Below are 20384 nucleotides of genomic sequence, written 5' to 3'. Positions count from 1 at the left end.
TATGAGAGGTTCAAATACAGTTAAACGATAGCACATACTATAAAACGTTGTTGAAAATCCTGTAGGTTAAGCAAGATATTACATGTGTTTTAAATGATATAGATCATACTGTTTATTCAGATGAAAGTAATGATTTACTGACTGTACCTAATGATGCTAGAACACCGCAAATATATATTTTGCCCAAAATTCACAAAGATTTCAAAAGTGAACTACCTCTTGGTCACCCGGTGCGCCCTATTGTATCAGCGTGTAATTCAGTCACAGAAAACGTTTCTGAATATACTGATGGCATCTTGAAGCCCCAAATATAATCCCTACCCTCTTTTATAAAAGAATGGGGAGTGGAGACTACGTTTAGATCGCTAAAATTAAAAAATAAGATTAGTTGAGTAGATAAAAGTTTAGCTCGCTAAAATTAATATTAATTGAGTATATTAATGAATCTCCATTGCAGAACAGCTGTAATATACTAGTAACATACAGAATTATTAACATGGCGCCTTATATAAATCGCCGGTCAATAGTTTGTGCTATTTATCCGTCTGTAGTTCAAAACTAAATTTTGCTGGGCAAAATTCAAAACATGAAGAAAAAATATGAAAATATATTTCTGATGTGCAAGAAATAATATATTCCAAACAGTGATTTCATTGTTTGGAGTTGTTTAGATGTGAAGGAATTATAATACGGGGGCACCTGATTTGGGGCGCCCCGCTCTGACGTTCGATGTTATGACGTCATAATTGTGACGTACACACAGTAAGTTTGTTGCATAATAACACACTGCTTCAGTTTTCGTTGTTTCATAGGCAAATAAATCGGGTCAGGTTAAAATATGTAATAAAACACTTATTGTTTGCCGGTCAATGTTCAACATTATTGACCCTCCACAATTGGCCGACAAGCCATTCAAAAACTGTATAGGCCTAATATTGCTGTTAACAGCAGGCTTCCGTATAGAATCTGTTGTGTCGGAATGATACAAATTTTGAATTTCACTATCACGATTTAAATTTCATCATTTGCAATCATGTTAGTATTGATGTCAAATTTTAACCATTTTCAACGACAGCCTGTGACTGATTATGCATTTACATAACCGCTGAAGGTCATTGACTACAAAAGAGAAGACCAAAATGCTCTTGACAAGTGCATGTGCAATGTTATAAATAAATACTAAACAATGATTTTCATTTACACGAGAATATTATCCTTGCGTCATTTACGTTAGGATACAGACGATGTTTCAATTTCTGACTTCAGCATTTCAAGATGTCCATTGCCTAGAGAAACATCTATTTCTTTTTCAGAGTCGGCTTTTCCGAGTGCTACCTCTATCTCATCGACAGTGTTAAAGTCTTGTACTATTGCCCATTTCTGTAGTGTAGCTTCTCCAAATAAACTATACACTATTATGCTGAACACATTCATCCCAGCTGCCACGTAAAATACATTTTGCCATTCATGCCGAAGACCCTGTAAAATAGAAAATAAAGTGATTTTCTTTATATTTTCACAATAATGCAAGGACGATTGTCATATGCTTTATATTCCTGATTAACTAATTTAATTATGACGTTCTTGAGAAATTTTTATTGTAAATACGTCTTGGACCTTCTGAACACATCTTATACTGGCATGTCTTACCAACTACTTAAAATATTAAGTCATGAAACTACTTTATGGCATTGCTGTCTATACATCACCTTCGATGAAAAGAAGTTGAAATTTATCGGAGTTTATATAAGTTGTAACTCCCTTATTTCTTTACAATTTTGATTTAAAAGTGTTCATGTTTTAAAGCTGACATCTGCTTTATTACAGAAACATTGGCTTTCTTATCAGACACATTATATGCATGTACATTTTCTTTATACTTTAACGTACGGACAAAATAATTAGATCATGTAAGAATATCCTTTGAAAGCATAAAACGCAACCAAGCAACATAATAGCAGATTCGATGTGATTAAGTCTGTTCATTAAAGGTAATGAAATGTGCAACACCTCTCGCGCCCCCACTAGCACCGGCTAAAGCGGAATTTTATTATCATTTATTATCATTTTATTACCATTTTATTATTATTTTATTTGATTATAGTATAAATGATTGTACTCCATAATCCCGAAGGGCCAGGAAATAAAATTCTACATTTTACAATATAACTGACTTTATGAAGGAGATACATTTTAAATAGTGGTTGATAAAGAGAAAATGGTATATCAGTCCACGATTTACTGAGAGAAGAGAGCACAGTTCTTTGAAAGATCCATGCATGGAATAATAACAAGAAATTTATACCATACTGAAATAATGCACCTTGAACTTACATTTAGTGTTAGCAATCCTGCGGATAAAGCCGACAATACAACAGAAATCACACCAATGGCATTACCTATTGAGAAAGCGGTCCCTGAAAATCTAAAATAAAAAATAATGTTTTTTTTTTTATATATATTATTTTATATATTTACACTTGATTCTTATTTTTATTCAGAACAGACAGGGTTTGCATTAGCATATTGACAGCAGTATACATTACAATTTGAATGTCGGGTAACTGTGATGCTAATTTGCCAAAAAATGCAGTTTGCTTGTCAAAGGTAATTAACCGTTCCGTGGTATTGCACCTTTCTAAACTTGCCTTTTACCCGTATTTGTGACTTTTGTTTTGTCTATTCCCAACATTAAGACCCTCCCTTATTCTTTATACAGACACAGCTGCAGTAAGATGGTTGATTTCTCTACCCGCGGTTTGTAAAGCAGTTATAATCCGATTTGAATGCGATACACTTTTTCATAAACCGTTCTGTAAGTTGGCAGCTGATTTGTTAACGTTTAAAGACCAAATAAACACAAAGTTTGTTTATCAAAAAAACTTTCTTTGTCTAAGAACTTGTTTGAAAACCGGGGCCTCCGTGGCCGAGTGGTTAAGGTCGCTGACTTCAAATCACTTGCCCCTCATCGATGTGGGTTCGAGCCTCAAAGCCATCAAAGCTGGAAAGTCGCCATATGACCTATAATTGTGTCGGTGCGACGTTAAACCCAACAAAATAAATAAAATTTGAAAACCAGATAATTACATTTATGTGACACTGTTTGCTTATGAAAGTATAGTCTCTTTCTGAAATTATATAAATTGAGTGGAGTCATCGCACTGGAGAGTGTATCGCTTAAAAACTAAAAACTATACTGATTCCTGCACGGGTCTGAATCTTAATCTAGTGTTTGTTACGTTTTAAAATATCAACAGAAGTAGCTAATTCAAAGAGTAGATGATATTGCGTGTGTATTTCCTTTTCTTTACACTTCTGAGAAGACAAAAAATGGGGAAATAAAACTTGAATTCTGAAACGTATTTTGTTATATGCTAAGAACATAGAATAAATGAGAAAATAAACCCGACAATACTATTAATTTACACATTTAAACAAATATATACAAATCGATGTAGGTATATAGTGGTTAAAAATATGTTACGTCTGCATAACACATTCAATTAATCCACCTTTTTGCAGCATTTTCAGGAACTTTGCCTCTACAATGTATTTTTTTAAGATCAAAATTTAAGTTCTATAGATGGTAGTGGCATCTTTATGAATTTTAATGATATCTTGAATTTTGTCCATCTATACTGTAGACAAATATCCCCAACTATTTCTTGAAATTTTTATTTTTTCCACAGATAAATGTTGCATTTGTGATAATTAAGATATTGTATTTTTTGGCAAAAATGCATGGACAAATTTGTCCAAACTTGAAATTTTAAAACTTTTGTGTGTCCAAAATGGCGGAAATTTACAATGGAAAATACCTTATTGAAATATTTCTTTAACAAAAAATTCAAAATTAATCAAAATATTTTGTATATTCTGAAAGCTCCTATGACCACCATTGAGTTCTAAATTTTGATTTATATTATGAATTGTCTTATATTTAAAGAGAAGTCAAGGACACATTTGTAACAGAGGCAGATAAAAGAGTAGGTGTCATATACCTAACCTCCATAATAAATCCTTACACGACCACGCTTATGGAGCCTTCAGTATTTCGTTTTATCACATGTTTGACGTCGCGGGAGTGTAATAAAGCCATGAAATAAAAATGATAATACACTAGTGTAATAAAGCTTTGACGTCGACGTCATTTATAGTATAGGAGACGTTGATCAAATTGACTTGTTTATATAGTAAAAGAAAGTCGAATTTTTAATGTTTCGACAAGAAAGGCTAACATGTGATAAAAAGAATATTACATTTGTGACTTTCCACATTGAATTTATTAAACTCGTTGAATAAAATTAACAAAATGCTCGGCACAGCCTCGCATTTTATTATTTTATTCAACTCGTTTAATAAATTCAATATGAAAAGACACTCATGTAATATCCTCTATATAAAGTGAAAAGTTAAAACATATTTCTTTCTTACATTCCAGCAAAGTCGGCATACGATGGAATAACTCCACCAAATGTAAATCCAACGAAGATACAGGAAATGCAAATTAAGATAACAGCAAGGAAACGAAACTCGTGTGTCAATTGACCAGCACCCAGAAGACAAACAGCAATACCTCCCAGACCTTTTAAAAGTAGTAAGTGTAAAAACATTGCAAAACATTGTGAAATTTAACTGCACGAGTCAGTAGTGAACATTAACATTTGAGTATGTACAGCATGTTACGTTGAATATCTTACAGGCATAAATAATTCCAAGTATAGAGTACGAGATTGATCAAACGGATAAAGTAAAGTGTGTATGACGCCTTTAGTTCATACTAATTTATTTTAGCTCGATTGTGATGAAAGCTTTAAGCTTATTTGAACCACTCTCAAGTCCACTTCCTGGAAAAGCCAGTACTGAACTGTTTTACAATTTGAGTTCTAACAATTATACTATTTGTCTTTGTAAACAATAATACAGACTGTATCTTTTCGATTCTGAAACGTCTTTTCAGATCAAATGTAGAAGCTCTCTTTCTTGGCGCATGTACGGCACCAAATGATACGTCGATATGACGTCAGACTTCCGTGTCTTTACGGAATTGTGCATGAAATTTTCAAATTTAGAATTTTTAATTGATACATAAACATATGCACATATGCAGATGAGGGTCATCCGGAGTACCAGTCAGGACCTTAAAATGTTAATTTTACTCTGTATTTAATATTGTTACAAATGTGTACCTCCTGCATTTAGGACAACTATGTCAACTTTGCGCGGTACAGATATATTATGCACAAAGATATACTGAATGAATACTGACCAAAAACTTAGTACAAAGAGCAATTTAATGCTTACTTATTACATTAAACACTTTCCGTGTAGCTTGCAATGTGAGCCACCTTTTCTTGACAACTATAGCCGAAAGTTTTCCAGAAAACATCATGGATATGGAGCAGAATATGTACGGTATTGATGAATACAGTCCATTCTAAAAATAAACAATCGCATACTAGTATATAACATATTGCCGTAGATTTTCCATTCTTAAAATACATAATCACGTATATAAGTGGTACTTCCAGATTTACCCCATTCTAAAAATACATAATGACGTTTATAAGGTACAGCCGTGTTTACCCTATTCTGAAAATACTCAGTGACGAGTATTTTTTATACTATACTGTATTTTAGAAACACATAGAGTCAGAAAATGATTTAAAACCACTTTAGCATTGTTAAATGTTTTTCGAACGGTACAGTTTACCGTCGTTGGTAGCAATACACGAGAAAAAAAAGATGTATTTGCTAACGCAACTTCTTTGACTTTATTTTCAAATATTTAATATATAACATAAAAGACTTAATGATGCCATGAATTACGGTACTTATACATCAACTGGACTGAGATGATTGCTAGATATTCGATATTTTATAATTAATATATTTATCTAGGTCATGACGTATCATTTTCTAAGTTTACCTTTTCTATGACGAAAACATATACTTACTATTGAAACAGTTGAACATTGATGATAAATGTGTAATAGTGGGATATTTAATATATAACATAAAAGACTTAATGATGCCATGAATTACGGTACTTATACATCAACTGGACTGAGATGATTGCTAGCTATTCGATATTTTATAATTAATATGTTTATCTAGGTCATGACGTATCATTTTCTAAGTTTACCTTTTCTATGACGAAATCATATACTTCCTATTGAAACAGTTGAACATTGATGATAAATGTGTAATAGTGGGATATGACGTAATGTATTTACCTCAGTTATTACGAAAGCAAATACTTCCTTCAGAAACAGTGGAATATTGATGATAAATGTATAATAGCTCCAGTTGAAGGAGAAATGTGCCAGGGTGGCGGCCCATTGAGGTCTTGACAGTAAAATGGACTTCCATGGTGTCGCTGGTACGGCTTTCTATTTAAATGTTTTTAAAATGTATTATCACAGTTGGCACAATATTTATCGATATCTGTATCAAATAAAAATGCCAGCAGTTACAGCAGTTAACTGCTCCTACTGCTAGCAGTTACAGCAGTTCATTGCCTGTCGCAGTTACCTACCAGCAGTTACAGCAATTGATCGTGTGTACTTACACCAGTTAACTGCTACCACTGCCAGCAGTTACAACAATTAATAGAGCTGTATTACCAGTTATGATGAGAATGGCATAAGGTATTTATTTTGTCAGTGTCCTACATATAATACTGCCAGCAGTTAAATTGTGTATCTAAAATCAGTTTTACCAGTTTTTCTTTAGATGTATATTAGGCCGTCAGACCTACTCTTCCCGCTTATACATTTGTCCGTATCGTTTAAAGATCATTGAAGCGCTCTTAATCTATTTATATCTTCAAACTTGTAAACCAAGTCTCGTGCGAATTCAGATATTCACTTTTTGTTACAAAATTACTCAATGGTAATTTCTTCTACGGGCATTGCCAAAGACTTGTTATGTTCTGTTGCTAAGTGTTATGTCCAATGATTTTACATCTGTGCTTCTTTCACGATAATGAGGCGGGAAAAGTGCCGAGTCGAGATTCGAACACACCTCAGCCCATTACAGATGTTATCGCCAGCAAGTAAATGATGTTTCTACGACTACATTTTCATTTCTTTGTGTATGTCACTGTCAGCAGTTACATACTGTTACTTACTGCAGTTTGTGGAGTTTTCTATATGATATTGAAAGCTGTTGAAATACGAATTTTTGAGGATTTTTTTGTTATATTTCCTTTAGCAGTTAAATGACGATATTTGGTATCAGTGTCAGATAAATGTTACTGTCAAGAGCTACATCATGTTTCTACGATACGCTTCATACAGTTTCTGTATATGTTACTACAGGTAGTTAAATGATGCCAACAATAAAATGATATTACTAAGAGCAGTATCGTCACCTTTCTTACCATTTTACTGCCAGCAGGTTAATTGTTTATGAGAACGTTTACCAGTCTCCTATATCTCCAATTTTAAATATAACCTAGAACAATTTACCAGTTTCATATATGTTAATGATTTATAAGAGCAGTTTACCAGTTTTTTTTATACCTGTTATTGCTAGCAATTTAACTGGTTTATACGAGCAGTTTAAAATTCACCTATACAGTTTGTAATACCAGCATTTAAATGGTTTAGAAGTCTCATTTATGTTTCTGCCAGCAGTTAAGCGGTGTATGAGAGCAGGTTACTAGTACCAGACTCCTGTCACTACCAACAGCCAACAGTGAAATGACCAATGAAAGCAGTTTTCGAGTTTTCTGTGTGTCGACATTCAAATAATTACATTTTATAAGACCAGTAGATCTATACCAGTTTTATACATATACTACCAGAGGTGAAATGTTTATTGAAAGCGATCAAGTTATCAGGCTCCTGTTACTGCTAGAAGTAAAATGGTTAATGACAGCAATTAACAAGGATCCTGTTACAGACAACGAGAGCATTAAACAGTTTGGAATAAATTTCTTGAAAGAAAGCTTCAACCCAGTGTTCCCCAAAACAAGACTTTTCCCGGCAAAAACCGCCCGACTTCGACCCGGGTTTCTCCCAAACAAGAGTTTTCCCGGAAAGGCGGCCACCCGTGCCTGGTGGGGGACAGCCCTCTCTACAATGGCTACCCGGTCCGATCCAAAAGTCAAGGTCTTGGGCGGAGCTGGGGGCGCCCAAACTGAAAAAAGTGAAAAATTCCGAAAATGACCTAAAACCAACTTTGAGACCCGCTCGCGAGTAAACAAGAGTTTTCCCACTATGCTGGCCCCCCATAGACCGTCACCCTCTACAATGGCCACCCGGTCTCAACCCAAACTCAAGATCCCATAGGGACCTCCTATTAACTGCTGGAACGATTTAAGGCAACCCCGGACCCACCCCCGCCTCACACCTCGACCCGGGTTTCTCCCAAACAAGTTTTCCCGGAATGGCGGCCACCCGTGCCTGGTTGGGGACAACCCTCTCTACAATGGCCACCCGGTCCGATCCAGAAGTCAAGGTCTGAGGCGGAGCTGGGGACCCCCACACTTCTGTCTTATTTAACAGTCATGATTTTAATCTATACAATGTACATAGATGAATACATTGATGGATGATTGCCCTTTCCTTTTTTGCATGATCTAACTCGCCATTCTATTTTTAGTCGGCAGCTGGGAAATTCTATTTTAGCACACAACAACTTCCTTCAAACTGTTACTCTTGTTTGTACTTATACTTCATTTATCGTTGAAAATAACTATTTGAATATAAATGACTATAAAATACATGTACTCATTTTATTCAGAAAACGTGCCCTTCGGGTCTAATTCGAAACCATCCCTTCCTATTTAGAAAAGCGCGAGATTTTCTACTTTCAGTTTCTTAAGATGCAATCCGGGGAGGTAATTACATCATAGTTAAGGCCAAAAATTGGAGTTAAATACTATAAACTGATTTGACATTTGAAAGTTCAATTTATGGGATCGTCTCTCGGGTATTTTATTATATTCACTCCTGTCTAAATAAAATGGTGTTGTGGTTGCCTGTAGTATTGTCACGTTAGCGGTTGGGACTCTGTACTCTGTCAATTCATTTTTAGGATCCTTTTATGTGCAATAAGATTCATTCTTTCACTTATATGTTTTCCATTTTTCTTGTTATGTAAAATAAATTTCATCTTAACACAAAAAATCATGCATAATTTGTATTATCGGTAAGTTTCGCCAGCTAATTCGTCACAGTACTCAGTACATTTTTTTCTAGGGAAAATAATAACTAATTCTATTTGCACATGCATGCATCTCATACACTGTGCATTATATAAAATATTTTGTACTTACTTGCAAGATCTGTAATGGCTTTACATAATACTATGTTAAAGATGAAAATTTATATAGATAAAATTACTGATGATATTTAAGCAATGCTTATACCTACCATACTATCACAGCTATTTAGGCGGTTCATCTTTTTGTTGCTAAAATTAATTTATATTATACAAAATAAATCTATACTACTATATTGTATATGCAAACACTATCTAAATTATAGACCGTTCCTTTATAAAAAGTATAAAGCATCACTAACTTTAAAATTGAAAAGTAACTCATGCCAATAGTAGCACTTCACTTCTGTAAGTACAAGCATTTAACTGTTCTAACTTCTGGCAATAGCATCAGTTAACTGTTGTATATGCTGGCATTAGCAGCACTTCACTTGATCATCTTCACTTGTGGTAGTAAAAGCATTTAACTGTGGTGACTGCTGGCAGTAGCAGTAGCAGCAGTTAACCATTGTAACTGCTGGCAGTAGCATTGTATATGCAAACACTATCCAAATCATAGACCGTTCCTTTATAAATAGCATAAAGCGTCGCTAACTACTTTAAAACTGAACATTAACTCATGCCAGCACTTCACTTGTGGTAGTACAAGGAATTTAACTGTTGTAACTGCTGGCAGTAGCAGCAGTTAACAGTTGTAACTGCTTGCAGTAGCAGCACTTCATCTTCACTTGGTAGTACTAACATCTAACTGTTGTTACTGATGGCAGTAGCAGCAGTTAACTGCTCCTACTGCTGGCAGTAGCAGCAGTAGCAGTTAACTGCTCCTACTGTTGGCAGTAGGAACAGTTAACTGCTGCTACTGCTGTACTGCCAACTTCACGCCGATTAATTATGAATGTTAATTTTTTATATGTCGTAATATTATAGCATGAAAATAATTTTTGTATGTAATCTCTATTCTTTAGTGTGTATTCATGATAGCAAACATATTGTGCAAAGAAAAGGACAAAAGCGTCAGAAGCAAAGAGGCAAGGAGAAAATGCAAGGCGGGAAGTTTAAAACGGTATCCGTTATTAGTCAATCTTATTTATTTACTTTTTTCAAATGCTGATGTTTTGTTAAAAAATAGTTCTTTAAAAACAAATTCATGATTTTTATCTGAGAAATATTTCTAGCAATATTCATGAAATATACAACTTGTTCAGTTAAAGTACCAAAAGGCTTTTATAATAATGGGCAGAGGAGATATATCATACTTGCATTACCGATGGCGTTTTCGTTGACAGATGTCTTGTTAGGTATGTAAGTTCAGCTTGCGAAATTCTTGGATGCTCTGTCGGTGAACTATGAATCTCGTATAACCATAGCAATAAAACCAAAAATGTCAGGGCCCCTGTTTGTTAAAAATTAAGGAATCATAACATTTGCAACGAATATCATTTTTTTTCACATTGATATTATAACGTGTAAACATTTACCTAGCGAAAACAAACCTTATTTGCAAAAATCAAAGAAATGACTTTATGTTTTCTGACCTTTACATTAGTCAGAATATTAAGAAAAGAATTCAACTATCCATCATAATACTCATTTGTAATGACAAAAAGGTTGTTATTATATTGCTTATTAGTTTTAGTATTAATAAGAAGATGTCACTTTCACCAGGAATTACGACATATTCTTATTAGGTACAACATTATACGGTTTCAGTAAGAAGAATATTTGGAAAATTCTAACACATAGCTGTAACAGACAAAACATTATGTGGTTACATTCAACAAAACAACATATACTGTAGTACTAGTAGTAGTTTCATTAGATAGAACAGCATATAAATTGTATTCGACAAAACAGCATATACTATAGTAGCAAATTCATTTGGTAGATCAGCATGTAACTGTTTTCGACAAAACGACATATACTGTAGTAGCAGGTGGTAGAGCAGCGTATAATTGCTATCAACAAAACAACATATACTGTAGTAGCAGATGTTAGAACAGCATACAACTGCAATCGATAAAACAACATATACTGTAGTAGTAGATTCATTTGGTAAAGCAGCGTATAACTGCAATCGACAAATGAGAAGAATCTACAGGGGTAACAGCATACAAATTAATTCGCAAAAAAACAGCATATACTGATGTAGTAGTTTCATTAGTAATGATAGGATAAAAATGTTTTTAACAAAACAACATAAACTAAAGTATTGTTTCATCAGGTATAACAGGATACAAATGTACTTGACAAATAACATACACTTAAGTGTAATGTCATCAGGCATAACAGGATACAAATGTACTTGACAAATAACATAAACTGAAGTGTAATGTCATCAGGCATAACAGGATACAAATGTATTTGACAAAACAACATAAACTGAAGTATAATTTCATCAGTCATAACAAAATACAAATGTATTTGACAAAACAACATAAACTGAAGTATAGTTTCATCAGGCATAACAGAAAACAAATGTATTTGACAAAACAACATAAACTGAAGTATAGTTTAATCAGGCATAACAAAATACAAATGTATTTGACAAAACAACATAAACTGAAGTATAATTTCATCAGGCAAAACTGAATACAAATGTAATTGACAAAACAACATAAACTGAAGTATAATTTCATCAGGCATAACTGGATACAAATGTATTTGACAAAACAACATAAACTGAAGTATAATTTCATCAGGCATAACAGAATACAAATGTATTTGACAAAACAACATAAACTAAAGTAGTAGTTTCATCAGGCATAACAGAATACAAATGTATTTGACAAAACAACATGAACTGAAGTATAATTTCATCAGGCATAACAAGATATAAATGTATTTGACAAAACAACATAACCTAAAGTAGTAGTTTCACCGGGCACAACAGAATACAAATGTATTTGACAAAACAACATAAACTGAAGTATAATTCCACCAGGCATAACAGAATACAAATGTATTTGACAAAACAACATAAACTGAAGTATAATTTCATCAGGCATAACAGAATACAAATGTATCAGGCATAACAAAATACAAATGTAATTGACGAAACAACATAAACTGAAGTGTAATGTCATCAGGCATAACAGGATACAAATGTATTTGACAAAACAACATAAACTGAAGTATAATTTCATCAGGCATAACAAAATACAAATGTATTTGACAAAACAACATAAACTGAAGTATAATTTCATCAGGCATAACAGAAAACAAATGTATTTGACAAAACAACATAAACTGAAGTATAATTTCATCAGGCATAACAAAATACAAATGTATTTGACAAAACAACATAAACTGAAGTATAATTTCATCAGGCATAACTGGATACAAATGTATTTGACAAAACAACATAAACTGAAGTATAATTTCATCAGGCATAACTGGATACAAATGTAATTGACAAAACAACATAAACTGAAGTGTAATATCATCAGGCATAACTGGATACAAATGTATTTGACAAAACAACATAAACTGAAGTATAATTTCATCAGGCATAACAGAATACAAATGTATTTGACAAAACAACATAAACTGAAGTATAATTCCATCAGGCATAACAGAATACAAATGTATTTGACAAAACAACATAACCTAAAGTAGTAGTTTCATCGGGCATAACAGAATACAAATGTATTTGACAAAACAACATGAACTGAAGTATAATTCCATCAGGCATAACAGAATACAAATGTATTTGACAAAACAACATAAACGGAAGTATAATTTCATCAGGCATAACAGAATACAAATGTATTCGACAAAACAACATAAACTGAAGTAGTAGTTTCATCAGGCATAACAAGATATAAATGTTTTCTACAAAACAACATACTGTATGATTAGTTTTATTAGGCTTAACAGCATATAATTACTTAGAATACGTTCAAGTTGGCAAACACATTTTACCATGCACATAAAATATTGTTGACCACCCAAAAGCACAAAGGAATCCAGATGTCATGTATGCCACCACAATACCCAGAGGCTGGCCTAAAACGAATCCAAATGTTATATTCATTAATATACACTAGATTTCAATCTATAACATTCCAGAATCTTTTCTATGGTTTTACGTCACAGACACCATCTAGGACATATGGAGATTTTCTAGTTTTAATGGTGGAGGAAGACACTAGGTGCCCATTATTCCTGGCATGGGCGGCTACCAATGAAGAACTAATTCATATCTAATGCATCTATTGAGCGTAAGTATAAAATTAATAAATAACTAGAAATGAGAAATGAAACACAAGTCTATGTAATTCATGCAAAAGTAGTTGAAAATTTGGTATTCCATGCTCTGGAATGTTTTGCTCTATTCATACCCTTAATTGTTCTAAAAGACAGTAAACCACACATCTTTACTTGAATGCTACACTTGTTATATTAAATGTTCAAACGGTGTTATATCAAAATCACCAATAATGATACATTAAACATAATACACTCACAGAAGTTAAGTTATAATATTTCTTGCATCATAGTTTTCAGGAATTTTAATTTCTGAAATGAATTTGCAAATTTATCAACCCATCTAAGTTCATCCTCGAATAATTATTCGATATTGATCCCTTAGCATACCTACCAGAAATCATAACAGATAGTAATGCAGCCCTCTGAGATGGTTTTGTCCAGTTCATTGTAATAGAATATATTGCTGGAGTAAAAAATCCCTGAAAAGTACAGAAATTGTGAAAACACTCGAAATGATTTATTGAAGCGGTCTCCTCCTGTGTGTCAGAACAATTTACTGTTTGTCCTGTGTAGGCAGAGCCTCATTACCGCCAATACAGTAACCGTCGAACCGGATATTAACATCTGCATTTACAACCATTGGCATATCATTATATTCTTTCCGATGTCTGATTTAGTTTTCCAAACCTTTAATTAACTGAAGAGAAAGATCACGGAGCTGTAAGAGTAATAAAGTAGGTTTATTTACCATAACGTGTGTTAAGGATCACCTGTCGGGGCGACTTTTAACCTTCCTGTAGCTTAAGAGCGTTCTGGGCGTCTTTTTCGGGACACCATTAACCGGTTTAAACTCCAAAGTAATGGTTTTGCTACTGACAGATCGGACCTGTCTTCGTTATTTTTTTTCCATGTTGTATATTAAGCATGCCATTTTGTACGGTATTGTTTTGTGGAGCGGCTGTGGTCTTGGAAACTGGCCGTTCCTGTTTGATCTTAGGCCTTGTACAGGGAAACAACAAGATTACAGAAGTTTAAGTCATTGGGATTATATAACTAGATTTCACTTTATTTACTGCTTGATGGAGAATTATACCTATATAGTAATATATCTAGATCCATTGGCAGTATGTTAGCACGATCAATCCTGATTTTTTAAGTATTTAAACCTATGTACTTACCCCTGCAAGCCCAATTAGAATCCGAATCACAAAAATAAGCGCAGTGCTAGTTTGTGCAGCTATTGGTGCCAACAATGAACAAGCCCCGGAGATTATGAAAAATACACTTATCACATGTTTCCCGCCAAAATGGTGAGCAAGATATCCTGCTGGTATTTGAGTTATCACTGAACCATAGTAGTAAGAGGACAGAATTAGCGATATCTCAGCTTTATCCCAGTTGAATTCTGATAGAACAACCTAAAATGGAAATAAACAGATTTTTCTTGAATAGCTTTAATTAAAGTAAAATCACCAACTGGAGGTAATCCAGGTCTAGCTGATATGTACGCAACGATGATGTAAAAAAGGGGTTCCTGATAAACCCGGCGAATATTCATGTACATGATATAAACTTTTCAAAACAGTAACATAATAAAACTTGTATAGATAAATTCATCAACGTTTAATTGGTGAGTGTAACAGTTTTTTTTTGTTGATATAATTGACATCGTAAATCAACGGTGTATTTTCTAACCCTTGTGAGGTTTTTCATAGTTGCCAACAGTAACCAATATGGGCGACTCCTCAAAATGATTGCAATTTTGGTGGTACGATAGTATAACATACAGAAGATGCTCAGTTTCAGTAGCTTCCCTAGTTCTACGGCTTGCCAAGTAAAGTATCCATATATGCGATTCTTTTCTGAATGTTTATAATTTTAGTTGGAGAAGTGGGGTATAGGACTCGTATTTAGACACTGTAGCTCATTTCGATTGCTTCCGCCATACTTCCTTATACAGCAAGCATGACAGCGATGTCACTGTTAAGCAAAATGAAGAAGGCCATTGTCGCTTCTCTCTTGTTAATTTATCGATAATAAAAGCAATGAGGACACAAACGACTTTTTTATGAATGCTGAAACACACGAGGAACGGAACCTCTGTAGAAATTTATCCTTTAAGGTGTTAAAATGAAACATATGCGACATCTGAGTGTTCACAAAGTGACATTGAACATCCTTTTGTCTACTAAAATAAACTCGATTGTGAATTTAAAGAGACTGCTTAAATACATCAATTTCAAATTTCCTAATTACAAAATCCATTGTACGGTCAGTATTGAAAAGGTCTGAACAAAAATAAATCCATGTGTTTTTTTTTGTCTAGATACAGGCTTACCATGAATGTAACAATATAAGCATGAATAAATGATGTTTCGATTACGGTAGTTCTGCACGTTCGGGTCAGTTTTCTTTTCTCAAAAATATAGAATTTAGTTAAACTCTGATTTTTCAAAACTTCGTAATATACTTAGAAAATCTGGCAAATAAAAGATACAGGGTTGTCTGCTTGATTTCTTGCTAGACTGATTTGAAAAAATTAGACCTCACACAAGTTTTCATAATGGAAGTGTATGGGAAACTCACAATGTTGACTTATTTAATGTATCAAACGTTTTGATATCATATTTTATCTTTTAAAATATAGTAACAGTGCCGCTTTAATAAGTTTTTCTCACGGAATGCGATGATTTTCATTTCAGTATGTCGAGTCCAAACTTATTCTATGTTATCCAGACGTAACTCCATTACTTCCTGTTAAACTCAAAACGATAATAGCTGAGTATCAAAAATCAATATTCTCTCTGATATTAATGTAAATCTCTATGTCAAACCTCCATATACACCAAAGTACCAGGGAACCACGCTACATAACACATTTTAGAGACAAAATTTTGAATTTAAAGCTTTATTAGAAGTGAATATGTAAAACTAAATATTACCAGATCGGAGTTATCCGGCACATCATCCATAGATAAATTATTTGATCCTGCTGATACTGTCTCTGTTTTCGAGTAGCTAATCGAAGTACTTTCAATTCCAGCGTCTTTGTTTTCCAACGGTAGTCCCAGATTTTGATTGTTTCGATACGTTAAATTTAATAGCTTGCTGTCCTGTAGATGTTCCGCTGCATTGGAAACGATTTGAAAAGACTCATGAATTGATGGATTTATTCCAGTACTATTGTCTATTGTTACAGTTAGGTTTTTGTTTGGGCCAGGTTGACCCGAAGTTCCCAACATACACACTATTGCCATGTTTAGATTAACTCGGTGAAGATAACATAGCATGTTTGCAGCGAACACAATTACTCCGAATTTGAATCTGCATGACATTAAGTAGTTAGGTGCCCCTGAAACAATAATAATAACAATAATTATATTTCCTTTTCGTGAGGTCGATACGAGATCGAGACGTGTACAATATCACTTTTCTCAAGCTGATGAATCGTCATCAGCCGAACCTAAATGGCAACACTTTTTATTAAATAGAAGGTTACTTGTTACTTATGACAAACAAACATTTTCAGCAGTTGATATTTTTCCATTGTCATGATCTAAATAGTGTACATTGTGACATTGTTAATTCTCACTTAGGCTTATAACAAATTTTCATATAAGTCATGAGAGAAAATGATATTTTTCGTTACCATCCAAACTTAGTAAGAAAATAGGGTTATTATAACAGTAGCTGGATCTGGGATGCAGTATTCGGCTCGAGTGGATTTTGCTAGATCGGATCTCACGAGGCGCGCAAGCGCCGAGTGTGATCCGACCTTGCAAAATCCACGAGAGCCGAATACAAAGTCCCAGACCCAGCTACTGTTATAATGACCCTTTTATTATATACCTTTACCATTTTGATTCTTGTTTTGTTCTTGAACGAAATCTTCAATGTTTATCGATATTAATTGGAACTTAGTGAAGTTTTTATGTGCGCTATTTATAGAAATGTGTCGTGTCATGCATATTAATGAAAATAGTCCGGCAGCATACAATACGGAAAGTACAATACGGAATTCAAAAGGTACAATACGGAATTTTTGTCTGAGTGTTCATATTTAATTGTAAAATACAAGCCGGTTTTTTACAGAATTTATTTAGGTATATAATAAAATGGGATATTATTGCAAAACTTTAATAATGCTAATATATACAACTTAAAGTCGCAGCATAGTATGACGACAGTCTTTTTGATAGAATAATATAGCTGTTGGGATATTTGACTCCGTTATCAAGTTGGTTAAGTCACTGATTTCGGATAACATGCCATTCATTCATGAGGGTTCCAATCACATTCGTCTACCGTGGTCGGATTGTTTCATATAAGGAAGTAACGCAACTAGATTTTTAAGGTGCTTTATTCTAACCGATGCCCGTCAATGCCTAAATTAATTCCTGGGACACAGTTAAACGCTTGAATGTTGGCATATGATTTGCAAGCTTTTTGGGTGTCAAACAACTTAACTGTTCAATGTTTGTCCATACAGATATTAAGGCGTTACCATTTTCAGCGTCTATGTTCCTCTTTTTATCTGGGAGAAATGGTTCTCGTGCATGTTCCTTATCTACCATTGTTTCAGTTGTGTTTGTGGATAGATCAATATCTTCTTTATCTACTGTCCATTGCTGTAATAGTAATGCGAAAATAAAAGTAAAACAAACAAACAACAAGCTATTCCATGGGGTAAAACCGATTCGTTTGAAACTGATCACATGATTGTTTTGGTTTATAAATCATTAAATAAGCTTGCATCTTCATATAGTTGTGTCACATTTGACTTTGAGGCAATAGCATTCGTTCTGAAACGAATTGTGATTTTCAACACCTTCGACGTATGTTCAAATTAGCGTTATTCCCTTTCTTTGTTTAACCTTATATATCAATTATAGCATTTTTTGTTTAAGTGCTAAAGTTGCTACGTTATAATCGGGGCTTAATTAAGTAGGTAGTAGCCAGGGTATGATTTCTGAATAAACTGTCATTCCCACGAATGAGTAAATTTGAAATGCAAAATAAATGTATTCTTGAATACTTACCAACACCAAAACGGGGACGGTTATCAATGAATGTAGGGTTGTGAAACACTTTCCTCACTATCGTTGTTAATAGTGAGCTTCATCAGGATCATGCTTACAATGCTATAAACTTATGTCAGTCATTTGTAGGAAAATTAAGGCGATACAAGTCTGGCTAGGTTGGATTTGGGTTATTTCTGTATTTTAAAACTGATATATAACTCGTTTTCATCATGTTTTTAAACGATTTAATTCGCAGGCTGAAAATGCTGTACAATGGAGTGCTATGTAAAACATGCTATGTAAAACATTTGCTTTACTCTGCTGGACATTTTTCACAATTGTATTTGTACGAGTATGTTTTTCTTGCACGTTTATGATGGCGGATCAAGGAGCATATGGACCCAATGCGCATCAATTAAAATCCAACGAGCATACATGTTTATTAGCGTAAACAATTGATGGATGACCTTCTCCGCCCTGACCCTCACTCAATCTCAGATATTCCGCCCCTGGTGCTGTCATTCATTTTTCAGGTATGCTCTATTTATCAATATTTTTAAATTCTGTCAATCCTCCATTTTCATACTTGAGGTTACAGAAATAATGTATGTATTATTACGTAAATTCACGCTTATGGTCTTTTTCAAGGTTTGTGAACAATATAAATCTTTGTCTACTTTTTGCAATTCCATCAACTACATTCAATTCGTGTCCCATATATTTATGATAAAGGCTATATTCAATGTTACGAGAATAATGAATATTGATGTCTGCTGTTAAGACTAAGTCATGCTGTATTTAAAATAAGGTTATACTCAAAGTTACAGAATAATGTTAGTCGAGGTGTAGTTATCCGTCCTATCATTTAAGTCATGATCTACTGGGAATAAGATAATGTTCAAGGTTACAAGAATAATGTGAACAGATGTCTGAATAGCAATTCTGTTTTAACTCTCACACTTTTGAGAGCAAGGTTGCAAGATGTTTATCTTTGTCTTTTCAGCCATTTATGTTTAACTAGTACTCTAAGAGAGCAACATTAAGGTAGTTCTGCACGTTCTGATTATTTTTTTCTACAATGTAGAATTTGACTAAACTCGGAATTTTCAAAACATCAGAATATACTTAAAACATGCAGCAAATAAAAAGAAAAAACATAGGGTCAAGTGCTTTATTATTTGCTGGTTTGAGAAAAATGGATCTCACACAAGTTTTCATAATGAGAACCTATGGGAAAATCACAACTTTGATGACATTTTCGCGAATAGATTTTTTTCTACAATGTAGATTTCGATAAAACTTCTCACAATAGTAAATAATCATACAGTGTTAAATATGGTGAAATAAAATGTATAGGTTCGTTTGTTTGTGATATATCATAGTTTCCTATAATTAAAGAGATTCAATCATTTCATGCTGATTTTAAGACTTTTGAATTGTGTAACGCGTCAAACTTTTAAACATATTTTGTAATTAGAAAGATGGCAACGTTGCCGCTTTAATAAATTTAATCAGGGGTCACCATTAATTCATGAACTGATTTCTGTTTCCCTGTGCCGTGTCCGGGCTTTATTCTATACTTTAAGGATAAATAACGTTACGCCATTACTTCCGGTGTATCAAACGTGCAGAACATGGATAATGTGTACCGAGGCCTACTATTTCTGTCTAAATCTCACTCTGTTGAAAACAATGTTATATTCAATGTTATGAGAAATTCTATCACATATGGTCAACTCAAGCTCTGCTTGGAATAAAGTTTTACTCAAAATTACAATAATATGAACTATGGCAAATCGCTGTTCAAAATTGAAGTATGAATTCAAGGTTATTTTAGTATCTGATTACTTACAGTTTGACGACATTCCTTTCCTAAACTGTTAACATTTCTTATCTAGTATCAGTAAATAGGCCATAGCGAAT

At 33.7% G+C, this 20384-nt stretch overlaps 1 protein-coding gene across 1 annotated transcript; it reads right to left on the bottom strand.

Moving 5' to 3' along the window:
• Positions 1 to 881: 881 nt before the first annotated feature.
• On the bottom strand, positions 882 to 20384 carry LOC128547375 (sialin-like). The gene is made up of 12 exons (XM_053519974.1): positions 20314 to 20384; positions 17945 to 18068; positions 16383 to 16792; positions 14619 to 14858; positions 13832 to 13919; positions 13153 to 13236; positions 10497 to 10624; positions 6237 to 6392; positions 5305 to 5437; positions 4435 to 4585; positions 2335 to 2425; positions 882 to 1479 (listed from the first exon to the last, which is right to left on the bottom strand). Exons 2-12 carry the CDS (start codon positions 18012 to 18014, stop codon positions 1231 to 1233), a joined length of 1800 nt encoding a protein of 599 aa, XP_053375949.1. The 5' UTR covers positions 18015 to 18068; positions 20314 to 20384; the 3' UTR covers positions 882 to 1230.

Source organism: Mercenaria mercenaria, chromosome 12 (genome assembly GCF_021730395.1).
Source record: "Mercenaria mercenaria strain notata chromosome 12, MADL_Memer_1, whole genome shotgun sequence".
Classification (NCBI taxonomy): domain Eukaryota; kingdom Metazoa; phylum Mollusca; class Bivalvia; order Venerida; family Veneridae; genus Mercenaria; species Mercenaria mercenaria.
Note: the sequence above shows the minus strand (reverse complement) of the source record. Positions and strands in the feature narration are given on the sequence as shown.